The sequence below is a fragment of the Anthonomus grandis genome, chromosome 2, assembly GCF_022605725.1.
Source record: "Anthonomus grandis grandis chromosome 2, icAntGran1.3, whole genome shotgun sequence".
Taxonomy (NCBI): domain Eukaryota; kingdom Metazoa; phylum Arthropoda; class Insecta; order Coleoptera; family Curculionidae; genus Anthonomus; species Anthonomus grandis.
In genome coordinates, this window is record NC_065547.1 from 38,853,035 (window position 1) to 38,875,569 (window position 22,535).

Here is a 22,535-nt window from a genome sequence, read left to right on the forward strand (position 1 = left end):
TATTTATAAAGAGTTTAGTTCCAGTTTTTTGCGATATTTCAAGTTTTAAGATTATCGGACGATGTTTGATTATGCGAGTCTTAAATATAAGCGATGTTGAATTATCCAACGACACATTTTCTCCTTTGATATGTTTGAAGTTCCGTTTTAGTTATATTGTAAGCTGCACCTAAGAGCGACCCGACCACTCCATAAATTTAATTATAATCACTATGATTGTTTAAAAATAATAATATTAATCAAGGTTTTAAGCAAAGTTTGGTTCATGTTAAATAATATTCATTTATTTTAATAATAAATATATATTTACCTACGAGTTTTTTCTTTGGATTATTCATATTAAAATGAATCCGGGGAATTAAATACATGGTCTCTTCATGAATCTGTATTAACTTTTTCTACCTGAGCACACATTTCCGGACCATATATTCCAATCCTTCCAAATATCATTAAATGTAATTTTTTAGCTGTATATTCTGTTTATTAGCGATATCGTAAAATCAATATTAGAATATATTATTTAAAATAGTTAAATACGGCATTGGATGCAGTCTGTAAAATCTAATAAACAAGTCAAAAAATACACACTATAGTATAACAAATAGAAAATGTATATTTCCAAGTTATAAGTTAGATCATTGACTTCCGACTAATAGTGAACTCCTAACTTAATTACTTTTTTTTAGCAAATCTGCGCCGAAAGCGTGGGTTTTTAACAAAAAAAAAGAAACGATACCGCTCGGTGTGATTCATTAGGAACACAAAAGTTTAATTTGTTGAGTCACAAATACACTCCCAACAAAGACCATAAACCTAATGCCGATGCAAACAATCGTGTTAAATTTTTTACACTGGAATTTTAAATCCTTTAAGGTGCAGGGATTTTCCACCTTAAAATGTTGTTTGATCAGCATTATTTCGCTTATTGAGATACAGTGGTATCTGTGGAGTTTCGAAATGAGCTCATTGCCTAATTTAGGTTATAAATTGTAAATAAAATATTTAATAAGCAAATCACTGAACTGGTACTAGTAGGCTTTTAAACATTTGGTTAATTTTAAAGCCATTAAATATGCAGTATAGTTATGAAAAGACGTTTTTCCGCTCAGTTCCATATCACTTTTTGATTTTTAATCTCACGAACATAATTAAAAATCGTCATAATAATATTCTTCGCGAAGAGCTAGAGCCAAATAGAATGAACAACAGAACAAGAATTTTTTGTTGAAAGATATAGAAAATATAAAAAAACAGCCTTTGAACTACACTTGGAACTGTCAGAAAGAATGACGAAGGTAACCTTATTGCATTGGAGACTTGGATAAGGTACCTCGACAGTTTACTAAATATACAAGCAGAGGAAGCCAGACATAAAAAAAGAATTGCTTCAGACGATCTCTAAAAGACCGATGTACGTTTTTTTTTGCAAAAAGTTAGACCTCTTAAATTTCATATTTCAAAATAATTATTTCAATTTTAATGGACAGTTCTACTAACAAGTTTTTGGATTAGGTATGGCTAATTGGTTATCACCTATTTGTTCCGACATCATTATGAGTGAGCTTCAAAAAATATGCATTAATCAATTACCTTTTAAATTACCATTTGTCCAACGATACGTCGATGACATTATTGCTAGCGTGTTTGCTGGCCAAATTGGTGTTCTTCTTAACACATTTAATAGTTTTCATTAAAAACTGCAATTTACGATCGAAATGGAGCTTAACTAGTTAAACTCTTTCCTTGACATTTTATTTACTAGAACTAACCAGAATATAATAAAAACAGATTGGTACCAGGAACATTCTTAGAAAAATTTTTAAACTATAACTCTAATCATTCTTTCAAACAAAATCAAAAAGTTTATCAGCAGAAGCAGTATTAGAGAGAGAGTATGAGATAATCTTCTAACTTTGTTATTAACTTTCTAATGAGTTCCGAACTCTATAATCGCTCTTCAGATTTCTTTGATTTACGATAGAGTAAATAAGAAATTGAATACTCAGACCAGAACCTTTCATTCACATGTTTCTTTCTCCCGGATGCTTCATTGTCAACAGACTTTTGCTCTTACTTTTCTCACATTTTCTGCTTCAACTTCTCTTTGCCTTTTCTGCTTCCTATATATTTTATTTCTTTTCACAAGTTAAAAATACTGAATAATTGAAGAGAGATTTCACAAAACGTATTTTTTGAGTGAATTGATTGGACCAATATAAGAGTTAACAAAAGTTATCAAAAATGGGTTGGTTTACATGAAGAAAATATCATCATAACAAATAAATTAAGACTAAAATAATTAAAAAACCTGGAAAAATTCTGCATAGACGTTTGAAATTTCTTGACTCCTTTTAAAAATAATCTAGAATGTCAAAATACAATATCTATATAAATTGCAATAACCCCTCAGGCTGGAATAATTTCTTCAATGCAAAATTGTAATGATTTGTCAGTCTCTTATGACAACTTGAATGCCAAATGCATAATTTTTGATGATATTTTTTGAGTTGCCAGCGGGAGGAAACGCTTGAACCTGCGGACTTCGACGTCATGTGGTTCAAAATAATAGCCAGTGGTGCCACGAAATTTATCTGCTGTATCTACAGAACACCAAGCGACACCCAATATAGACGGCTCTTTTTGAACCTGGTTGATTGCATTAACCATCTGCAAATTGACTACCCAAGCACAGAAATCATCGTCATGGGTGATTTTAACGTTCACAATATCAACTGGCTGCGCTTCTGCAACAAGAACGATGATGAAGGACGAGAAGCTGAGCTATTTGCCACCATATGCGGGCTTACGCAGCTTGTGGAGGAACCTACCAGAATCCCCGATCGAGACGGTGAGTTCGCGAGTCTCCTAGATCTGGTCTTGGCTTCAGACCCTGACTCGTACACAGTATCAGTACATGCCTCCCTAGGAACATCGGACCACAAATTGATAACAGTCTCTTGCCAGTTGGAGGTTAAAACGAAGGATCCTCCGATGCCGCGGAAGGTATGGCACTATAAATCAGCAGAGTGGAACCATCTTCGTGAATTTTATCGCTCATTCCCTTGGAAAGAAGTCTGCTTTAGAACCAATAACATCTCAGAATGTGCAACCCATATTACAGAGATGATCTTGGCAGGAATGGAAGCTTATATCCCTTTTTCTACTAAATGCGGATCAAACAACAAGCAATGGTTTAACCTGAATTGCAAAAAGGTAGTAAACACTAAAAACGCAGCATATCGCAAATGGCGTCAACATCCTTCCATCGAAAATCAAAGGAACTTTTTAGCCTCCAGAAATAGCTGCAAGCGAGTTATTGATGAATGCAAAGAGAGTCACAACAACAGGATCAAAAACAAACTGCTAAACTGCCCAAATGGAACAAGATCTTTCTGGTCGGTAACGAAATCCGTTAGTCAAGGATTTGTTAAATCGGCCTTGCCACCCCTAAGCAGTTGATGGTTCTATCGCGGTAACAGCAAGGGAAAAAGCCAACTTACTGGGTAAACTCTTCGCGTCCAATTCTACTCTACACTCGCAAGGCAAAACACCGCCATATTTGCCAAGGGTGAATTCATCGATGGGAGAAATTTCGTTTCCCCAACGAATTATAAATAAAATTCTTAAAAGCGTAGACACCAACAAAGCTTCTGGACCTGATGGAATTCCAGCCCTAATACTAAAACGTTGTGCAGACGAATTGACTCCTCCCTTATGTAGACTGTTCACGGCATCGTATAAGCAGGGCCAATTTCCAACAAGCTGGAAAACTGCTCAAGTGCAAGCTGTACCCAAAAAGGGTAAGAAGACGATGCCCTCCAATTACCGCCCGATTGCACTAGTTCCAGTAATATCGAAGATTATGGAGAAAGCAGTCAACCAACAACTGTTAAGATATCTGAAATCATCTGGACTAACCAAGCTCTCCTCAATCGGCATACAAAACTCATTATTGAATTGGATCAAAAGTTTTCTTGAACAACGAACAATCCAAGTAGCCGTCGATGGATACTTCTCCGACAAATGTAACATTAACGCTGGAGTCCCTCAAGGATGCATTCTATCCCCCACCCTTTTCTTGGTATATATCAACGATTTGCTAGGAACCACTGTCAATCCAATTTACAGCTTTGCGGACGATAGCACACTTATTTCCACATTTAAGTCCGCCAAACCAACGACAGCCGCAAGTTCTCAGAATCTTAGGCAGCAACAAGTAGCTTCAACCAACAACGATATTAGAGCAATCTTGGAGTGGGGCGATAACAATTTGGTCAATTTTAACGCTAAAAAAACGCAGGCTGCAGTATTTACGATAAAGACTAACCTTGGTGGCTCGGAGCTGGTTATGGCAGGGAAAACATTGCCAATGAAATCATCTTTACATCTTCTAGGAGTCGAGGTCACCAACAGTGTGTCCTGGCATGACCACGTTGCCGAGGTCGCCAGGGCGGCTTCCAAAAAACTCGGAGTGCTTTTCAAAACGAAAAAACTGTATACACCAGAACAGCTGCTGACTCTTTATATGGCTCAAATACGCCCTTCCCTCGAGTATTGCTCATATCTGCATGTCTGGACCTCTGCACCCAAGCATAGTTTAAACCTGCTGGATTCGATACAGAAGAGAGCTATCGACAAACCAGGACTGACAAAGGCAGGCCTGATTCCACCCAGGGCTGTTCCGGCAAGAAGGACGCGTCTAGCAGTTGCGGCTCATCAACATCGAGTTCACCTGCCTACCCCAAGGACGTCGCTGTATCGGGACTCATTCATCTGGAGAACATCTTCTTTGTGGAACGGGCTTCCACCTCACATATTTTCCGACGCATACAACCTACAGCGATTCAAGATAAAGGACTTTCCTCTTGTGCTTGTGTTTACCATAAAAAAAAAAAAATGCGCTATTTCATAAATAAGTATCCTATACTTTTTACACACTAAGATAAATTGTTTCATCATGACTTTTAACTTATTTTATTTTTTATTAATAAAAACTTATTTTGCATTTTACCCAGGCTGATCCAGGTAGTGTGCACGTATTGAACATAGTTTAAAAAGAACACTATTTTTTATTCAATTGCGAATAATCTTAAAAATTATCGGTGATCAATGATGTAAATGCGCCTTAACATCGTACCGAGCACCGTACAAAATTTAAACGTAACTTAGCCTTAATCCACACCTACCCTACAATTGTTGCCAAAGTTACCGTGGTCACCCTGTATAATTAACAATACCGTTCTTGTCACCCTAAATCTCAACTGACGGAGGCCTGTGTCATAGAAATAACTTAATCCAATTAATTTCTTTGCCCTTATTCCCGCAGAAATCAGAGCTTTGATAAGACGGTCATCATTCATCATATTGAAGGCGTTGCTTAAGTCAAAATATATTTCTAAGGTTGTCATACCTGCGTCCAAGGCCTCAGTCAGTGCATTTATATGATTAAGCAGTGCAGTTTCGGTCAACCTATTGTTTAGGAAACCACGTTGCGTTGGACTAAAAAATGAGAGTTTATTTAGATATTTAAGAAGTTTATCATGGAATGCTCTTTCAAAGATTTTGGAAAATACCGATGGAATAGCTACTGAGCTGTGAAACTATCTACGAACAACTACTGATACATAAAGTAAATCAAAAGAGTCAAGAGCCATTTTTCAGAAAAAGGTGCTTTAATTTTATGGGAACAAAAAATATGATATGATAAGTACTTTTCTAGGGAGAGCTCGTTGAACAATTATTGATCTATATCTAATGCAGTGTTCACTTGAAAAATACTATATTTTATCACTATCACTTAATTTTTTTTTAAGAAAATAAAGCATGATAAGAGAAAGAAAAAATGCCTTTAATACACAAATCGTTGGCGCTATGAGTAAATATTGATAGACTGGCATTAACCGCCTTTTAGCTTTACTTCTTGTTTAATTATTTGCCACGCTTTATGGCACTAAATATTTGCAGAGCCACATAGGCTCGCCGGTATTTATTACATAACATCTTACTTTTATTTATAAGTAAACATGCAATTAATTTCTAGAACTGCAGTATCTCCTGCCTCGCTTCCACCAACAATTAACGGCGTAGCCAATAATACTCACAGCTTAGGACCTCCAATGAACTCACTAAACCGATCCAGATCCAGGTCCCCCTCACATCTCTCCTATATTGACCCTAGGAGGTCGGTAAGTCCCAACTTTCCCAGGAAGAGCTTAGTACCCCCATCGCAGCATAACAGGTATGCACAGGATCATTGTTAATTATTGAGCATTCTTACAAAAATGGTAATTTAGGTCTAGAAGTCCTACTCCCAATTTCACTTCCACCCACCACGCCAAAATATCTACAAATAAAAGTCCACAGCACGTGAAGAATTCTGGACCACAGAGCTTACCCTTTTTCCCGACTTCGCCCAAGTCCAAACATGTTGCCAGTTTAAATATTCCAGTTGAAACCACTAAGGTATATACTGCTACTATTAAGTCTTTGTATGTTATTAAAGTGTTTCACTTTAGGTACTAAAGTCAGAAGCTATCCTGCAAGTGAACAGCGAGTCTCATAGCAGCGACAACCACAGCGACACTTCCTCACAAATGTCCGATGAAGGTTACAGAAGTCTTGGGATACATGACAAAAATAAAAAAAGATCTTCTGTCTATAGTCAAAATTCTGCTGACGATGTAGAAGAAAATGGTAATACTGTGGTTGTTAAGTATGAATAAGGTTTCTATATCTTTTCTTTTAGATCATCAAAATATCTATACAGAAGATGAGCTAAACGATTTTGGGCTTCGCAAGACCAATTTTTCACAAAGGATTTATGAGAACGACCCTAAACTGAGAAGAACTCCAGAACCCACCAGATCGGTTCCACAGTCCCCCACTACTGAAACTGATGCCACCGAGTCAATTTTGTTGCAGAAACAAAAGCCTAGTCAGAATATTGGTGAGTCTTCTTTATTTAATTGTTGAACTTTTGTAACATATGGTTTTTCTAGTCCATCACCCTAGTTCGGTCAAAAGCATTCCCAAACTGGAAGATCGACCAGCTCTAAGCCGTACCAGTAGCTCGGATAAAGTTATGAGCCCCAAGAAAACTATCTCATCTACCGCAACGTCTAAAAAAGGTCTTCCGGATAGTAAAACTGCTACCTGGAGTGGTCGCCAACGTCCTGCCAGACCGAGCGTCAACGCCGACACGTTTGTGTCACCTTTCCAGAGAAACGTTAATGGTAAACATTTATAATATAGCACAAGTCCTAACGATTCCTATAATCCAGGATTTTCAGGAAGAAGAAGTGTATCGGCCGTGGGCGAACGACGAACCTCACTATCAGCAAACTCCTCGCCAACGAAAAGTCGCTTGAAGCAAGAGCTCCTGAACGCAGTCAAAAAGGCTGACGATGATGAAGTTATGACTTTACAGGTACTAACCTTCGATTGTCACATAAGTGTTAACATAACTGACTAACTCAAAATTCAAAATTTATTAACATTTGACATTTTACGCAGCGGCCTAAACTACAAAGATCAGGAACTAACATCACATTTAAGCCAAAACAAGTAGGGATGAAACATTGTCTTCTGTCATTTTTCATGGCTTTCGTGTTAATTATGCATTTTTCACTGTTGATTGGCAAACACTTTTACACAAATTCATTATAATCTTAGTGTGCATGCGTGAAACCGTGGTTTTGAACTGTGTGCCTGTAGTTTGATAAATTTGCTAGCGATATCAAAGAATATAAACATGTAAGTCCACTGATATTGTAAAAAAACACGGAAAAGAAGGTCTATTGAAGTATTAGATTTTACTTATCACCTTACGCGCAAGAATTCACTAAGGGTGTTCTTGGTGAAGATAGTCTGAGTTCAATGGATTTGGAAATAAAGCTAGTAATGCTGGAACTAATTTAAATTGGAGAAAATCGAGATACACTTGTCCCGTTAAAGTTGGTGCAAAGAAAAATTGACTTATTACTCCACCGCGCACTTATTGCACACCACACATTTAGTTTCTGAGAATACTGGGTGTTCACTTCTATCACCATATGTGATTTTATTTCATGTCAGATTTCACCATGTGCGAATTAGCCTCAGTCTGCGACAGAAGGGTGCATAGATTTTCTTTCAAAAAAAGCAAAACGTCAAGTTGTTCATTTTCGTCTGAAGCGGGACGACCAGATCTCGGAAGATCTCTAATATGACCGAATTCTCTAAATTTATCCTCTATTCCACTCACCACCTTTTTACATATTGGAAGACGATCAGGATGGATTTCATTGAATAATTGAGCAGCTTCTCTTTGAGTACGTGTCCTATCACCAAACTCAACCATGTCAACTCATGGACAGAATTTATATTTTTTCACGTTCCGTTAACTCCACCATTGTGAAAACCTTAAATTTGCTCGTACAGTTGAAAATATCCGTTTGGCGTACAACTATCATCCAGTTTCTATGAAAATACATTGTAACCAGCATTAAAAATGAATAGAATTATTGCTCTGTTATAACAGTTCTCAGAGATGAGATGCAATCTTTAATAATAACGTTCGCCGTGTTTTTTCCGATAACTGTTGACTTTAGGTATAGTCCTGATACCTGAAAGATACGTAGAATTGCACGCGAAATTCAAAAATATAATAAAAAGAAGTGCTCTCATTTAAAAAAATCAAGTTGAAGGTCGAAATTCATTTTTGAGCAACCCTGTATATACAAACTTCAAGTACAAAGAAGCGCAACTTAAATTAAAAATCGAAGAGTCCGAGCGTTTTTCAAAAAAAAAAAAGTTGCTTAATTTTAAATTAATTTAGACATAACTTTTACGACGCACTGTATATACGCACCAAAACTCCATCTATTTGAGACACCGTAGAATGTTCAGTTCTCGGTCCGACCTTTTCTTTCCTTTATTACACCACTGGATTGTCAGATTCTGTCTGATTCTCAAATAGGAATTAGAATTATGTGAAGGCACCAGGCGTTTCTGGTAGACAAAAATAACTCTCTACTAGTTAGCTCATGAATACTTCTTTCAGAATAATGCAAACCATGTTGTAGAAAATTAAAGTTACGATGCTTAATTTTCTATAAATTCTCAAAGAAAGCGTAAGTCTATCTAGTAACGTCTAATTTTGGTTAACTTTTTATCAATCTACATCTATAAAAATTATGCAAAAGCGTAATATACGACCGCTCACTTCCTGTTTTTTTTTAAATGTGCGGAAATTGATATTCGTCAGCACATTTGTCAAAGTTTTTGCATCCAGAGTGTGTCAATATACTTGCCAGAAAAAACACTGCAAAACTAACAGAATATTCTCTCAACAGATCAAAGAAGTTCTTCGCAAATACGGCTCGGTTAGTGTTCTAGACAACGAAGATGACTACACGACCCCAACCAGTCGCCAATCGTCACCGTTCACAAGACAAAACACTGAAAGAATGTCCTCTAGAAGTCCCAGGAAAGATTCCAGACAGGACAATAACTTGTCCAGGATACCAGCCCCAATAGTCCACCGAGCTTAAAAATTTAATTTTATATGTAGTTTAGATGTTTGGTGCTAATATTTAGTTATAGCTAAGATGTAAGTCCAAAATGAAGATACACATATGCAACACAGGGCGGTTCTCAGGAAATCTACTGATCCTGTTTCTTACATCGCTGCAGTAATAGAGACAACATTCTTTTTTTTAATTGGGATACCTTTTATAGTATTATATTTGGATCCTATGAAAATGTTGGGAAATTTGATGGATCAAAGGTTGATACTGTAGGATTTCAACTGCATCAGACACTATCATAATGTGTCATACATTTTTTTCATAAAATCCAAAAATCTACTAGTATAAACGATGTTTAATTAAACAGTTCCAGGAGGATCGCTTTGTAAAAATCACAAAAGTTTCAGCGTCATTCCAGCCTAAAGGAAACTTTTGCTTGAAATTGGTTTACCAGTACTAAGCTTTAATTTTATTGTAGATAGGTAAGCATGTTAATTACATTTTTGCGTTACAAGGTGTATGATTTTCCGGGACACCTTGTAAAATGAAGCGATTATTTTATTAATTTTGAACCTTTTTTTAGAAACAATAGACAAGTGTTCTAAACTTTATTGCCTATTATATAAGGTGGTTATTTAAATATATTATTTACTAACAATCCTATTACGTTATACAGGATGGTCATTTGGAAAATCAATCCATCGATTATAAATTTAAAAAAAAAGGAAACTTTGTTTAGTTTCAAGGATATAATGAAGATATAAGTAAAGCTTATCAGAGACCATCTTGTATATATACCTGCTGGTTGCAAAAAAAATGTCATATAAAAAACATTTTTGTTGCACCATAAAAAATATTAACAAATTTAATCAAAAAAAAAATTATATATGTAGTAGGAATTGACATATAGAGAAGAGCTCAATTATGCAAAACAAGAGAGTGAAAAATAGTTTTTTAGACATTCCAATTTTGATACTAAATTTTTGATAGCACATGGGAATGTAGAGAAAAAAAATATTTGTCAAATTTTAATTTCAAATATTTCTTATGATAAATCGGTTATAACATCATCTAAGTTATATAATGTGAATTTCTTTTCTTTTTCAACGAAATTTATTATAGTTCTTTTATAGACTATAAGTATATACTTATTTGGTTTTAATTATTTTAACCAATTATATTATATTTTATTATCTTTACTTTATTGTTGCATTTTTTCAATTAAACTAATACGAAATTGACATTGTGTGTTTTATTTCAATCCTTAACAACTATTCCAAAAAAAAATCGCAACAACTATTGATGGGTCAGTATGACCCACTGTATTATTTATTCAAAAAAAGGTAACGAAACTTACAACGTATTTTCTAACATAAAAACAAAAACATTTTAACAAAAAAAAACTTACTTAGTACAGTTAGGACAAACTTTTACTGCACATTGTTGACAAAGGCTTTTTACAATTATTGCAAACAGTATTTGTTTTTCGGTCCTTTGACCACGTTGTTCTATCAGTGAGTGGGCACAGGAGGTTCTGGAATCTCAGTGTGATAAATATCAGAGCCCATTTCTCGAACCTTTCGAGGTACCTTTGTATTTCCTAGTCTTTTTATGATGAACGGCTTGCATAACGATACCCCTAGCCGCTTTAGAAAATCATAGCGCGTAATTTTTGTTTCATTAGGGGCACAGTTATATAAAACATAACTATTAAATCCAGCAATATTCAATATTGCATGAAATAATACCATTGGCCAACGTCTTGTTCTGCGCGAAGTAGAATAATTTGCGCATTTTTCGTCAAGAGCATCAACCCCTGCTTTAGTCCCATTGTAGTACTCGATTATATCTGGTTTCAATGAAATTTCATTTATCTTATAATCGTGGTGCATACTTGATACTAATATAACTGCTTTATTAGTTTTTGGAACAAATGATACCATGGTAATCGCCGGAGAAAAACCAAACAGTGAACTTTTAGGTTGTCGCTTACGGCTGGGTTGAAATTCTGGTGGTATTTGACGTTTATTTTTTTTAGAGTGCCTACATAAGTAAGCTTATTATTCAGCAGCTCATTGACTATCTCAATTGAAGAGTACCAGTTGTCAGCGATTACATTACGGTTGGTACCCATTATGTGCTTTGTCAAACGAAGCACAACCTCCGAAGGATTCGAAAAACGTTTTTCTTTAGGGGTCCGATCTCCAATTTGGGCACCTGTATAGTATATATTTCGGCGTTCAACATATAGTGGGTCTTTGAATCCGCCAGAATTTGTACTTTCAAGCCATACTTAGCTGGTTTACTAGGGATGTACATACGGAATCCGCATCTACCTCTAAAGGGTACCAACATCTCATCCAGGGTAACATTATCACCAGGGTTATACATTTCCGGTGCGTTATCCACAAATGTATTAAAAACTTCTGAAATCGGCGCCAGTTTGTCCAATTTGATCCTTTCCTTCCTGGTTTGTAAATCATCAAAGCGTAAACAACAAAGCAAAAAAGAAAATCTTGCAAGGCTTATTGTAGCTCTAAAAATGTCTCTTCCTATTCCATCAGTACACCACATTGACCTTAGATCCTCATGACCCGACTTGAATACGCCTTGAAAATATAACAAACCAAAAAATGCTTTTAGCTCATCTTCACTTGTTTTGGCAATAAACGTTGGCTGAAATTTTCTTCTGGCAGCCCTACGTCTTTTGAAACTTTTATATTTGGCCTGACACAGTCCAATTTTTATATTTGTAAATTTACAAACTATCTTTAGGATCTTATCATTTATATGTAAGTTCCATGCTGACTCAGGTGACTTGGGTGGATTGGACAATGCAAAGCCCTTCAAACCTGGTTTAGTGTAAATAATGTTATGAGCTGCTGCTCTTCCACGTGTTGCTGCTCCTTTTGACCATCTTGTTCCATCCTTTCCAATGCAAGACGTAAAATTAATTAGAGGTTGATCTTCCTCAGAATCATCATTGCCAAAAACCCCAGAAGCCTCACTCAGAGAATCATGTTCACTAAATAGCTCGCAGTCCTCTTCAGAATCATCGCTTTTATCTTCATCCTCCAAAATTTTTCTAAGAGCGTCCTGTTCATTCTCAGCAATTTCCAAGGGCACATTGGCGTCATTTTCATCATCCGTGAACTCATTAGTTTCATCCACGTTTTCGAGGTCCTGCCAAAAATCGTCATTTTCTATAATGTCTAAATAATGTCTCCGCATCCGTGTATAATTTGGAATCCATTTTTATGGATAACTAGATACAAAAATTACAATAAACACTTGTTCGAAACAATTTTTATGCAAAAAAACTTACCAAAATAATTATTTCATAAAGTGCTAAATTGAAAATATTTATAACGCAACAACTACTGCTGGGTCACTTTGACCCATTTTCGTAAATTCGGCCACAACGAAGCTGCATTCCTACGTAGTTAATGTGCTACTAAAAGTAAACACGCGCGCTAGACAAAGTCGTGAAGCCTTGCCTCCAAGTTACAAAATTGGAGGGGGAAATTTCAGTTTAAAGGCGTCTCTGGGTCAATTTGACCCCGTCAATAGGGGTTAAAATCCCATTCATTGTATTATTTGTCATTGAGAGTTCCATTTATGCTTTCGAATTCAATGAGAAATGTAAAAATTATATATTTTTGTTAATTGTTACAAATACATCAATAAATATTGCGAGCAATTAAGCACCGTTTATTATTAGTTGAAAAATAGGTAACTTTGTAAAAGATTATAATTAAAATTAATGTTAACATAGCAGTAATCAAAAAACATAAGAGTACCTATCCTTGAATATCACAAGCCGAAGCCACCGATATTTCACCTTAAAATTATTACATTTCCACTTTATTACGTTTAACGGTGCTTGAAATAAAATATACTTTATTAACAAAAAATTACATTATCAGAGAAGGGCACAGGGGTAAAAGGAGCTCATGAGCATTTTTGTGATTTTTCAGCAGAGCGATTTTAAGGTTGAAATTCTAGCTTACGAACGCTATGTTGCTTTTTTCAATCAATTAACTTTTTTTTTTGTGAAGATAAAACAATAAACAAACTCCCTAAGTGTTTTGAGACTGTTTGTATTTCCGTTCAGTACAAAAAAATAATAAAATCGTATACAGGTACAAAAGTGACAGGGGAAAAAGGGGTTCATTTTATTGAAATGAGTCTGTTCTTTCACAGTAATCATAACCTCGATCGTCGTTAGTGCGAAAGGCTCCAAACAATATTCCTAAAAAAATAATAGATATTGCTATTGTAGATCTATAAAAGCGACCTTATCCTTAAAATTTACCAATCCGTTAATTAGTGATGCGGCAGGTTTGAAAAAAAGTCTTGCGCTGCTTTGTTGCAAAACTTTTTTAAATGCTGCAGGTCCCGAAACTTCTCAGCAGATATTGGAAGCTGCCCTAAATATATAAATAAAATACGTAAAAAACCGATTTAATAATAATAAAAAAATTTGTACCTTCATAACTTAACTCAGGTAGCATAAATTCGTTGTCTTGAAGATGACGAACAGCTAATCGCGAAAACTTTCGGTTTTTTCCTTGCAGCGAAGCTGACTCCCAACATCCATTATATGTAGTGCGATACTGTATCAAAGGTCCTCTATTTATCTTAATTTCTCTGATTGGTCTAGATGGGAATGGCGACTTTTTTGCGTAACTATTGTCAAGAAATTTTCCCCAGCTGCGGAAAAAGGTGTGATTGACCTCGATAACCGTAAATGGAGTTGGGGAATGGCATGATTCTTCCAATATTTTCAACCAGTCTTTGGGAAGATCTGCTCTGCTTTTTTGGTTTACGAGGCCAAAATTCTTATCACATTCCATATAGGAATGTCCTCGAATGGGGAACGTGATAGAAGCTGATTCTAACCATTTCTCGTTGTTGACTAAGTTATGAAGAAAACGAAAAAAGGTAAAATTTTTTTGTTGACCACTGCATGAATCACAAAATATTTGTAGGTGCTTTACTTCTCGATCTATATGAAATTATGAAGCAGTGCGCACACATCATCTGAACCCTTTTTCCCTTGGGTTTCTGGATAGACGTAAAAATAGCTCTCAGAGATAGACAATACGTGAACATTAAATGCGTATGTTAATAGCTGCCTTTTATCATAGGTATCATTTATTGGTATATTTGGTGCTGGAAAATTCTTGGCAAAATCCATACAAATTGCCTCTAAATTAGATTTTTTTTACTGTTTATCTTAGCCATCCTCTTCCTACTATAAAAAAGTTTCCGCTTTTTTCTTATGTAAGGCGTTTTCTGTAGTTAATCTCTCCATCTCCCTAGATATCCGTAAGATCTCCTCAGATGAGTTTTTCACCAGTTTTTCAGATTCTAAGTTTTTAATTTTTATGGTGAACTCATCACAGCTGCTACAAGTATCCGTTCGTGGATAACCAAAGGATATATGGAAATCACGGCAAAACACCTGCCTGTACGACTTGTACGATATTTTATTGCCAGAGTGAAGTTCCTTAAACATTTTATGCATTTTCTTTATGTTTAGCTCTTCAGAAAGGTATATTTTTGAAGAGTCCTTCAGGCCATAATGACTTCCATGACCTTTAAATGAACTGATATGCTGCCTGACTAGGCTTATAGTTTCTACTGGAAGCTTATTAGAATGGTTTGGGTGCCTGCCTCGTTTATCTTCAGGAGCGTATCCTGTTTCCTTCAAGCTTGCTACCCAAATTTCCACTTTTTTTCTTGATATGCCATGTATAGCAATAAATGCTTTACGGCACACGTCAAATTCCACCGTGCTACCTGCTACCACAGCTCGCACCCTGTACTTGTAGGATCCACTGTAGTGCTTAGCACCTTCTCTCAATGTCTTACGTTGATCCGGAAGTACTGATATTAAGCCACTAAGGTATGAATTTTGAGCATTAGTCGAACTAAGCATGTTAAAATGCTTTAATATGTTACATCTTGTATCACTGGGTACAACATCAAAACACTTTTTTAAATAGTTGCAATCAGGGCCCATTTCATGACTTTGGAGTCTCATTTTCTTATTAACGTCCCTTAATCTGCCGTAAGATTTTCTTTTTTGCTCCTAGGCTCCATTACACTATTTTTCAGGTTTAGTTCTTCATCACTGCTATATTCACCACTTTCCATAATGAGAACTTTTTTCCATAATGAGAGTTTTAAGGATAAAACAAAAAAAAAGAAAACAAACAAGCACGCTCTTGTCTAGTAGACCGACCAACTGACGCAATAATACTAAACATTGGAACAAATTAATTTGAATAATAGCAAGATTGAAACGCATTGCATGCAAAGACGCGCTCATTTCTACAATGAGCACGTTTTTGCTCGGTTTACACGATAAATGAGCTCGTTCTACCCGTGTATAGCTTTTTTTTTTAAAGCAGATTTTCTCTTCAATGAGCACGTTTTATCTAGTTTGGAATATGGGAGGTAAAAGTACATATGAAATACTATCAATCCTGAAAATATCACAGTTTTGAGTAAAATTGCAATGAGCCCCTTTTACCCCTGTGCCCTTCCTGTATGATGTATCTGTGCAGTACTCAATATATTAGAAACACTTACAAAAAACACGTAATAAAATTTATAAACAACAAATAACACTTACTTTTCTTTGGTTACTTAAAACGCAATCCCTTTGTGTTTCAATTAAATTACTCTTTTAGGCCTACTTTTCAAATTTAATTTTCCTAAATTTTTACTTTCATCTTCCCTTACCCTTGAACTACTTGAACAATCACTTGTCTCTCGCAACGTAATGGTTTGTCATAATTAATTATAATTAGTCACCTTAAAGTGGCCTCTTAACGTTAAGCTTCTCATTGTAAGGTGAATCTAGGACTGAAGGTATAATTTGATTGGTATGGCGCTTCCATATTATTCCTTCTCCAGCTTGACACAAGTACGTTGATTTTCCAAGTGTCCAATTCTTTTGCTAACCTACAGTAAATAATTTTAGAGTTTTCTTCATAGTAGTCCTTAGTATCTGTGATTATTATCTTATCTTCTTGACTCTTGCTTTTCTCTTGAATTGTACTTTTTCCTTTACTTCCTTGGAAAAATGGATATTGTGGTTCTTATGTCTCTGTTAAACATTAATCTTGCTGGTGTTGCTTTTGTGTTGCAATGCTCAGAAATTATGATAATGATACTTCACTCATCGCTTTATCTTTCATGACGATTTTCATTTTGGACTTTGACTGGGTTTTCAGCTTGACAGTTGGATTTTATCGGATTACAGTTGTTTAATACATTTTTCCATTGTGGTCTACTGGCTGGAACGTTCGACTACATCATTCTTTTCACTTCTGACTTCAATGCGCTTGTGCGGAAGGAGATTACTAATGAGAAACTAAATAAACTTCTATCAATTACCTCACATACAAATTTGATCATTGTTGGGTATGGCTACGTTGTTAATAGGTCTGTCCTTAATAGCCTAATTCAACGTCGGACTTCGCATGTAGAATCATATCTCCATGGAAAACAAGCATCATTTGTTCCAATTTTCAGTGTAGGCTATGGGGAAATAATGGATCACGGAACCAAGAGACTTTTGTCATCCTTCATCATCACATTTTAGAGATTTGCAGCAGGAAGATCAACGAAATTTTTAGATCCCGAATGACACCAGCGCTGACTATCAGAATGTTAGAGGTCTTCGTACAAAAATACGTGAAATATCATTAGAGAGTAAATCGCATGAGCATGAGTTGATATTTTCTCGGAAACGTGGTTATTGATGGTAACAGGGAAGATGAAAGTAAAAATTTAGGAAAATTAAATTATTCTTTTGGGCCTACTTTTCAAATTTAATTTTCCTAAATTTTTACTTTCATCTTTCCTCCCCCTTGAACGACTTGAACAATCATTTATCTCTCGTAATGTAATGGTTTGTCATAATTAATTATAAATTATCACCTTAAGGTGACTCACACTACTATCGGTATATTGCTGCCTCTTAACGTTAAGCTTCTCATTGTTAGGTGAATCTATGGCTGAAGGTATAAATTGATTGGTGTGGCGCTTCCATATTATTCCTTCTCCAACTCGGTATAAGTATGTTGAATTTCCAATGATTTTTACTATTTCAGCTGATGTCCAATTCTTTTGCTGACCTACAGTAAGTGATTTTAGGGTTTTCTTTATAGTAGTTTGGCTATTAGTGATTATTATCTTGTTTTCTTGACTATCGCTTTTCTCTTGAATTGTACTTTTTCCTTTACTTCCCTTAAAATAGATGTTTTGGTTCTTATATCTCTGTTAAACATTAAGCTTGTTAGTGTGCTGCAATGCTCAGAAGTTCGATAATAATACTTCACTCATCGCTTTCTCTTTCATCACGGTTTTAATTTTCTTTTTAAACATTTTGACTGCGTTTTCAGCTTAACAGTTGGACTCTGAATTTTATCGAGTTAAAATTGTTGAATATGTTGAATACCATTTTCTTGTTGTGTGACTTACTATGAACTTACTAAGACTTACTATGAACCTGTAATATGTGGGGATTTAAGGCGGTAGAAAATAAACATGCTACTTCAAGGACAGCTAGAAAGTATTTATTTTCCAACATAACAGTTGTACATTATATGGTTTCATCCTTCAAAATATGTTTTTATATTCCACCTCGTATAAACCTAGACATGATATTATAACAACAATCTCAATAACCTACTTACACCAATTACTAATTCCAAATACATTATAGTATGCTCAAGTCTTAATACTGCCAACCAGCTAAGAAGTGAGCTTTAAAATGTTAATGGCTTTAGTGTCACTGGTCAAACAATAAGAAATAGTCAATTATCTGAAAATAATTCGACCAGATGTCCCGTTAGAGCTCTAGAACTATCGTATGGAAATTAAGATGGGCCAAATAACATCATAATGGTCAAAAGTGTATATGGGAATGCATATTTTTTACCGATGAATCAAGATTTGATTTAGGTGGTTATTCAAAAAGGATGAAATCTGGCAAACGTTGTTTCGCTTGCAAACCATTCAAGAAGTTGACAAGAACCAAGGCAGAAGCCGAAGTTTGAATAGTTTTTTGGACTAATCTGGTTCTAGTTCAAGGGTTTTTAACAACAAACGTATATTGGGATCCAATTCTCAAACCCATTGTTCATTTACACACTACATATTTGGTGACAATTTTGTACTAATGCACGTATACCAGAGTAGCTGCCTGCTAGAAATTGTCAGGAAAAAGAGAAGGGCTAGGCAACAGAAATATACATTAATATTTTAAATACTTTCAACATTCTTTCTAGTGAAAATAAACCCTGATTCTTAGCACAAACGGGTCTTCCTTTTGTCAACTGAGTTGAGTAAATAATTATTTGTTGAAACAACTCCACAAGCCCATCAGTTTATCACATTTTTGTTCAAAAAATTAAGCCTAATATCTATGTCTTTGGTTCTTGCATGATAGCCCTCATTAACTGCTAGATTTTGAGCTCCTTGGTTATCCACATGAAGAATAGTCAGTCCTCTACAATGGCCAAGCTCTTCACTAAGCCTACTTAACTATAAAGCCTCTTGAGCTGCCATGCTCATAGCCATATATTGTGGTTGAATGTGCAACTGTGGCTTGTCTCTTTGTTGCATATGAAATTGCAGGGCTATTCTTTAGGAAAACATAGCCAGTCGCCGACCCATGATCAACATTGGTGATCCCGCTAGCATCAGTAAAACCAACTATCTGATTTCTCTTCAAACTATCAAACTCCAATTTGTACTATATTGTTCCTCTCAAGTATCTTAGGATATGTTTGGTTGTAGTTTAATGTATTGGCCCCGGATCTTGTTTAAATCTACTCACAATATTCACAGCGTATAAAAAGTTAGGCCTCTATACTTGTCATGCGAACAACAGGTTTCCTACAGCCTCTTGATATGGTACATGAGCCATTTTTTCAGTCATCCTTACTTTTTGGACAGCTTTTCTCCCAATAAGGCTGGACTATCAATAGGATTACCATCGCACATTTTGTAATTTTTAATTACCTCTTCAATGTGCAACTCAGATCTTCTTCTTTTTACCGCCCCTAGTGATCTGCATGCCCAATGGTTAGCTTAGCTGCAGTTGCGTTAAGGTAACCAATATCATATTCGGCTGTTATTGCTCATTGCAGCTCTTAATCATCAGGCTTGCCTTGTGTTTCACTACCTTTTCACTGGCATCCTTCTTTACCTTTAACACCCACTTACATTTCAAAGGGTTAGAAGTCTGGTGAATATTCAACCAGCTCCCAAGTTTTATTTTTTAATAAGCCAAAATATTCTTCTTCCAATGCTGAACGCCGTTATTCACAGTCGGGTCTATTTAGAGCCTCCGGCCTCTATATCCACATGCCATTCGGTCAAGTAATTTCTATAAAGTAAGATGTTTGGCTTAAAATTTATAAATATTGCCTATTTGCACCTATTTCTACCAGAATAAGTTAACTGTAATTTTTTTTTAATTTCTTATGGCAGAACTTGCCCATATGTGGAAAAATATTCTAGTAGAATTAAGATTATTGGCTTGGTTTCAACTTGTCGGTTGTCGAGCCTACTTTCATAGAAATAATAGGGACTGAATCACAATTTTTCAGAAAAATTGATCGGACGTAATAGGTAAGTGAGTTGGCCTTCACGGAGACCCGATATTATTCCCTTTAGAATTCTTTATATAAGGGTTTTGGAAAGAAATCGTACATGCGATTTCTGTGAATTCAGGAGAACTTATTTACCGCATTCCAAATGCTTGCAAAGAATTAGGAAATCGAAATTTAGTTACTGCTACCGGATCTATTAGGTCTCAATGTAAATTATGTGTTTAGCAAAATGATTATTTTAAGTTATAAATAAAATACCTTTTTTCCTAAAATTATTTAAACTCGAAGAAATATTACATATTTTCTCAAAGAGACCATCCCTAATTAAATAGTAGTAAATGAAACTCTGTCACAGATCTCACGTATCGAGTTTGTGTATGTACAGTCGTAAAAGTCGCAGGTCTCTCATATGTACATATGAGAGACCTGCGACTTTTATAATTATTTAACAGCCTGTATTTCAGAGAGGAAGTATTCCTTGGTGTATTTTTTTATGACAAACTAGGATTCATGTTTGACGTAGAATACGTGGTTAAAATTTATTGATTAAGATATGAAAAATTCTTTGAAAATACCTTATATATACGTACGTATAAATAAAATAGGTAATAAATATTCATTCATATATAAGTTAATTTTTTTATCGATAAAATAAGTAAAAACATCCAGCATAGATATAATGTCTCTGCCTAGGCAGTATAATTATAGATATACATATATACAAGATAATTGTAGATACTTGTAAGAAGAAAATAATAAGATTATTAAAAATATAGAAAACAGAAATGAGACTACAAAATAGACAAAAAAATAAGTTTATTATTTATAAAAAAATAATTTAATTTAGAGTTAACAATTTTCTTCATTGAAGAGTGGCCGCCTTATTGCTTTAAATTTTTATATTTTTCTAAATATTTTATACTCTTTGTGTGGCCCTGAAAAATGTAGAAATTTAAGATGTTTTTAAAATATCAGTTTGTCCATTTTAAGTTTTTCTTGTCTATTTTAAATATTTTTACCTTATAATCTTATATAAACTGTGTGTCTTCTTTTACAACAGAACACACTTTTAGGTCCTTGTTGCATTCCACACGTAGGACAACTCATTAAACAGTCTTTTCTTGTATAATGGAGTAGTAATTCAGAAAATGGACAGAAAATGGATCTCATTGCGTATTTATGAATTAATATCACTAAAAATAAGTATAAAAATTCTCAATTATAAAGACTACAATACCTTACAAAATGTTAAAAAAATTAGATAAAGGAGAATTCCAAAAAGGACTAATTCCTTAAGATTTAGGTCAAGTAAAATTGTTTGCTTAGACGTTAACATGACAAGTAATAATTGATAGTTAAGATGACAAAGGCATAGAATGTTCCCCTTCACTTTTACTTTCACATTTACCTCAGGGCTGAATTTTATGCAACTTCTAATAATTTTTCCCCCTTTACAGGATCATTAGTTAATCATCCCTATCGCATTCCAGGCGTAAAGGCAACTCATTAAAATGTTTTTATCGTACAATGAAGTGCACTTAATTAAAGAAAATAAACAACTTATAAGTTTTACGATGTTATATTTCGCAATTTTTTAATAAGAAAATGTTTTATAATGTTATTCTTAATAATATTCAGGTAAAATTAAAAACTACATTCAATATGTACATAATATTCCAGATAAATATTATACTACTTTTGTAAATTTTTCGCATATTTCATTCACCATACATAAAATTATTATTTACAAAAGGCATTTGAGTTGTCAGGTAAGTCAGGAAGCAGAAAGAATAAAGCTGATACTTACCGACGCGGTTTTCTACTTATTGGCTTCTTCAAGGGACCAGTGTTCGCGACGATTTGCATTTTATATGTACATTTGGATCATTAGTTGCTTCAATGTAGTCTTGCAGAATTTTTGATAACCCTCGTGGCTAACCTTTTAATTGGTCATATATTACTTGTCTATTAAACAGACGGTGTGATCAGTTAAGAAGGTACAGTTTTAGTACTACTGAAAGTGCTGCACCTTTTGAGTTTACCAACAATTTTATATTAGTTCTAATATTTGAGGTAACATTTTTACTACCACGTCAGGATTTTCTTTATACCCGGTATATCCAAATATTTCCGAGGCATAACTTTATCTTTAATAGTTAATAGAAAACTTAGTGTTTCATGAAACATCAGTCAATAGTTCAAGAGCATTAATTAGAGTGGATTTATATAACTGTATGTCAAGATGATGCCGCAGATGTTTTGTAAAAATTATTTTTGAAATAAGTTATTTGTTACTTATATGCTTACCAATATTATTCATCTGCCGCCCTCGTACCGTGAGACCATGGTTTTTTTCATAGGAACTTCTAAGATGATATTAGCAGCATTCTAA

The 22,535-nt window shown here is 34.8% G+C and overlaps 2 protein-coding genes and 2 long non-coding RNA genes across 5 annotated transcripts in view; 1 reads left to right on the forward strand and 3 right to left on the reverse strand.

The window, feature by feature from the left end:
- LOC126746338 (GAS2-like protein pickled eggs) overlaps positions 1–10,747 on the forward strand; it is a 223,629-nt gene extending 212,882 nt beyond the window's left edge. For both annotated transcript variants that reach the window (XM_050454567.1, XM_050454559.1), the window contains exons 9-15: positions 6,041–6,238; positions 6,294–6,462; positions 6,516–6,693; positions 6,746–6,946; positions 6,999–7,232; positions 7,290–7,426; positions 9,333–10,747. In XM_050454567.1, coding sequence (XP_050310524.1) covers positions 6,041–6,238; positions 6,294–6,462; positions 6,516–6,693; positions 6,746–6,946; positions 6,999–7,232; positions 7,290–7,426; positions 9,333–9,530 — 1,315 coding nt within the window. In that variant the 3' untranslated portion in view covers positions 9,531–10,747. The remainder of the gene's footprint in view (positions 1–6,040; positions 6,239–6,293; positions 6,463–6,515; positions 6,694–6,745; positions 6,947–6,998; positions 7,233–7,289; positions 7,427–9,332) is intronic.
- A 162-nt stretch (positions 10,748–10,909) lies between these two features.
- LOC126746506 (piggyBac transposable element-derived protein 4-like) lies at positions 10,910–12,947 on the reverse strand. The gene is made up of 2 exons (XM_050454805.1): positions 12,832–12,947; positions 10,910–12,771 (listed from the first exon to the last, which is right to left on the reverse strand). Exon 2 carries the CDS (start codon positions 12,735–12,737, stop codon positions 11,652–11,654), a length of 1,086 nt encoding a protein of 361 aa, XP_050310762.1. The 5' UTR covers positions 12,738–12,771; positions 12,832–12,947; the 3' UTR covers positions 10,910–11,651.
- A 576-nt stretch (positions 12,948–13,523) lies between these two features.
- On the reverse strand, positions 13,524–14,455 carry LOC126733515 (uncharacterized). The gene is made up of 3 exons (XR_007659743.1): positions 13,996–14,455; positions 13,822–13,936; positions 13,524–13,758 (listed from the first exon to the last, which is right to left on the reverse strand). It is a non-coding gene; the product is annotated as an uncharacterized LOC126733515 (long non-coding RNA).
- A 6,487-nt stretch (positions 14,456–20,942) lies between these two features.
- Positions 20,943–21,491, reverse strand: LOC126733554 (uncharacterized). The gene is made up of 3 exons (XR_007659760.1): positions 21,386–21,491; positions 21,163–21,336; positions 20,943–21,078 (listed from the first exon to the last, which is right to left on the reverse strand). It is a non-coding gene; the product is annotated as an uncharacterized LOC126733554 (long non-coding RNA).
- Between the last annotated feature and the right edge of the window lie 1,044 nt (positions 21,492–22,535).

Excerpts from the sequence above, each read along its gene's own strand:
- LOC126746506 (XM_050454805.1), bottom strand. The coding sequence starts at position 12,737 with ATGCGGAGACATTATTTAGACATTATAGAAAATGACGATTTTTGGCAG.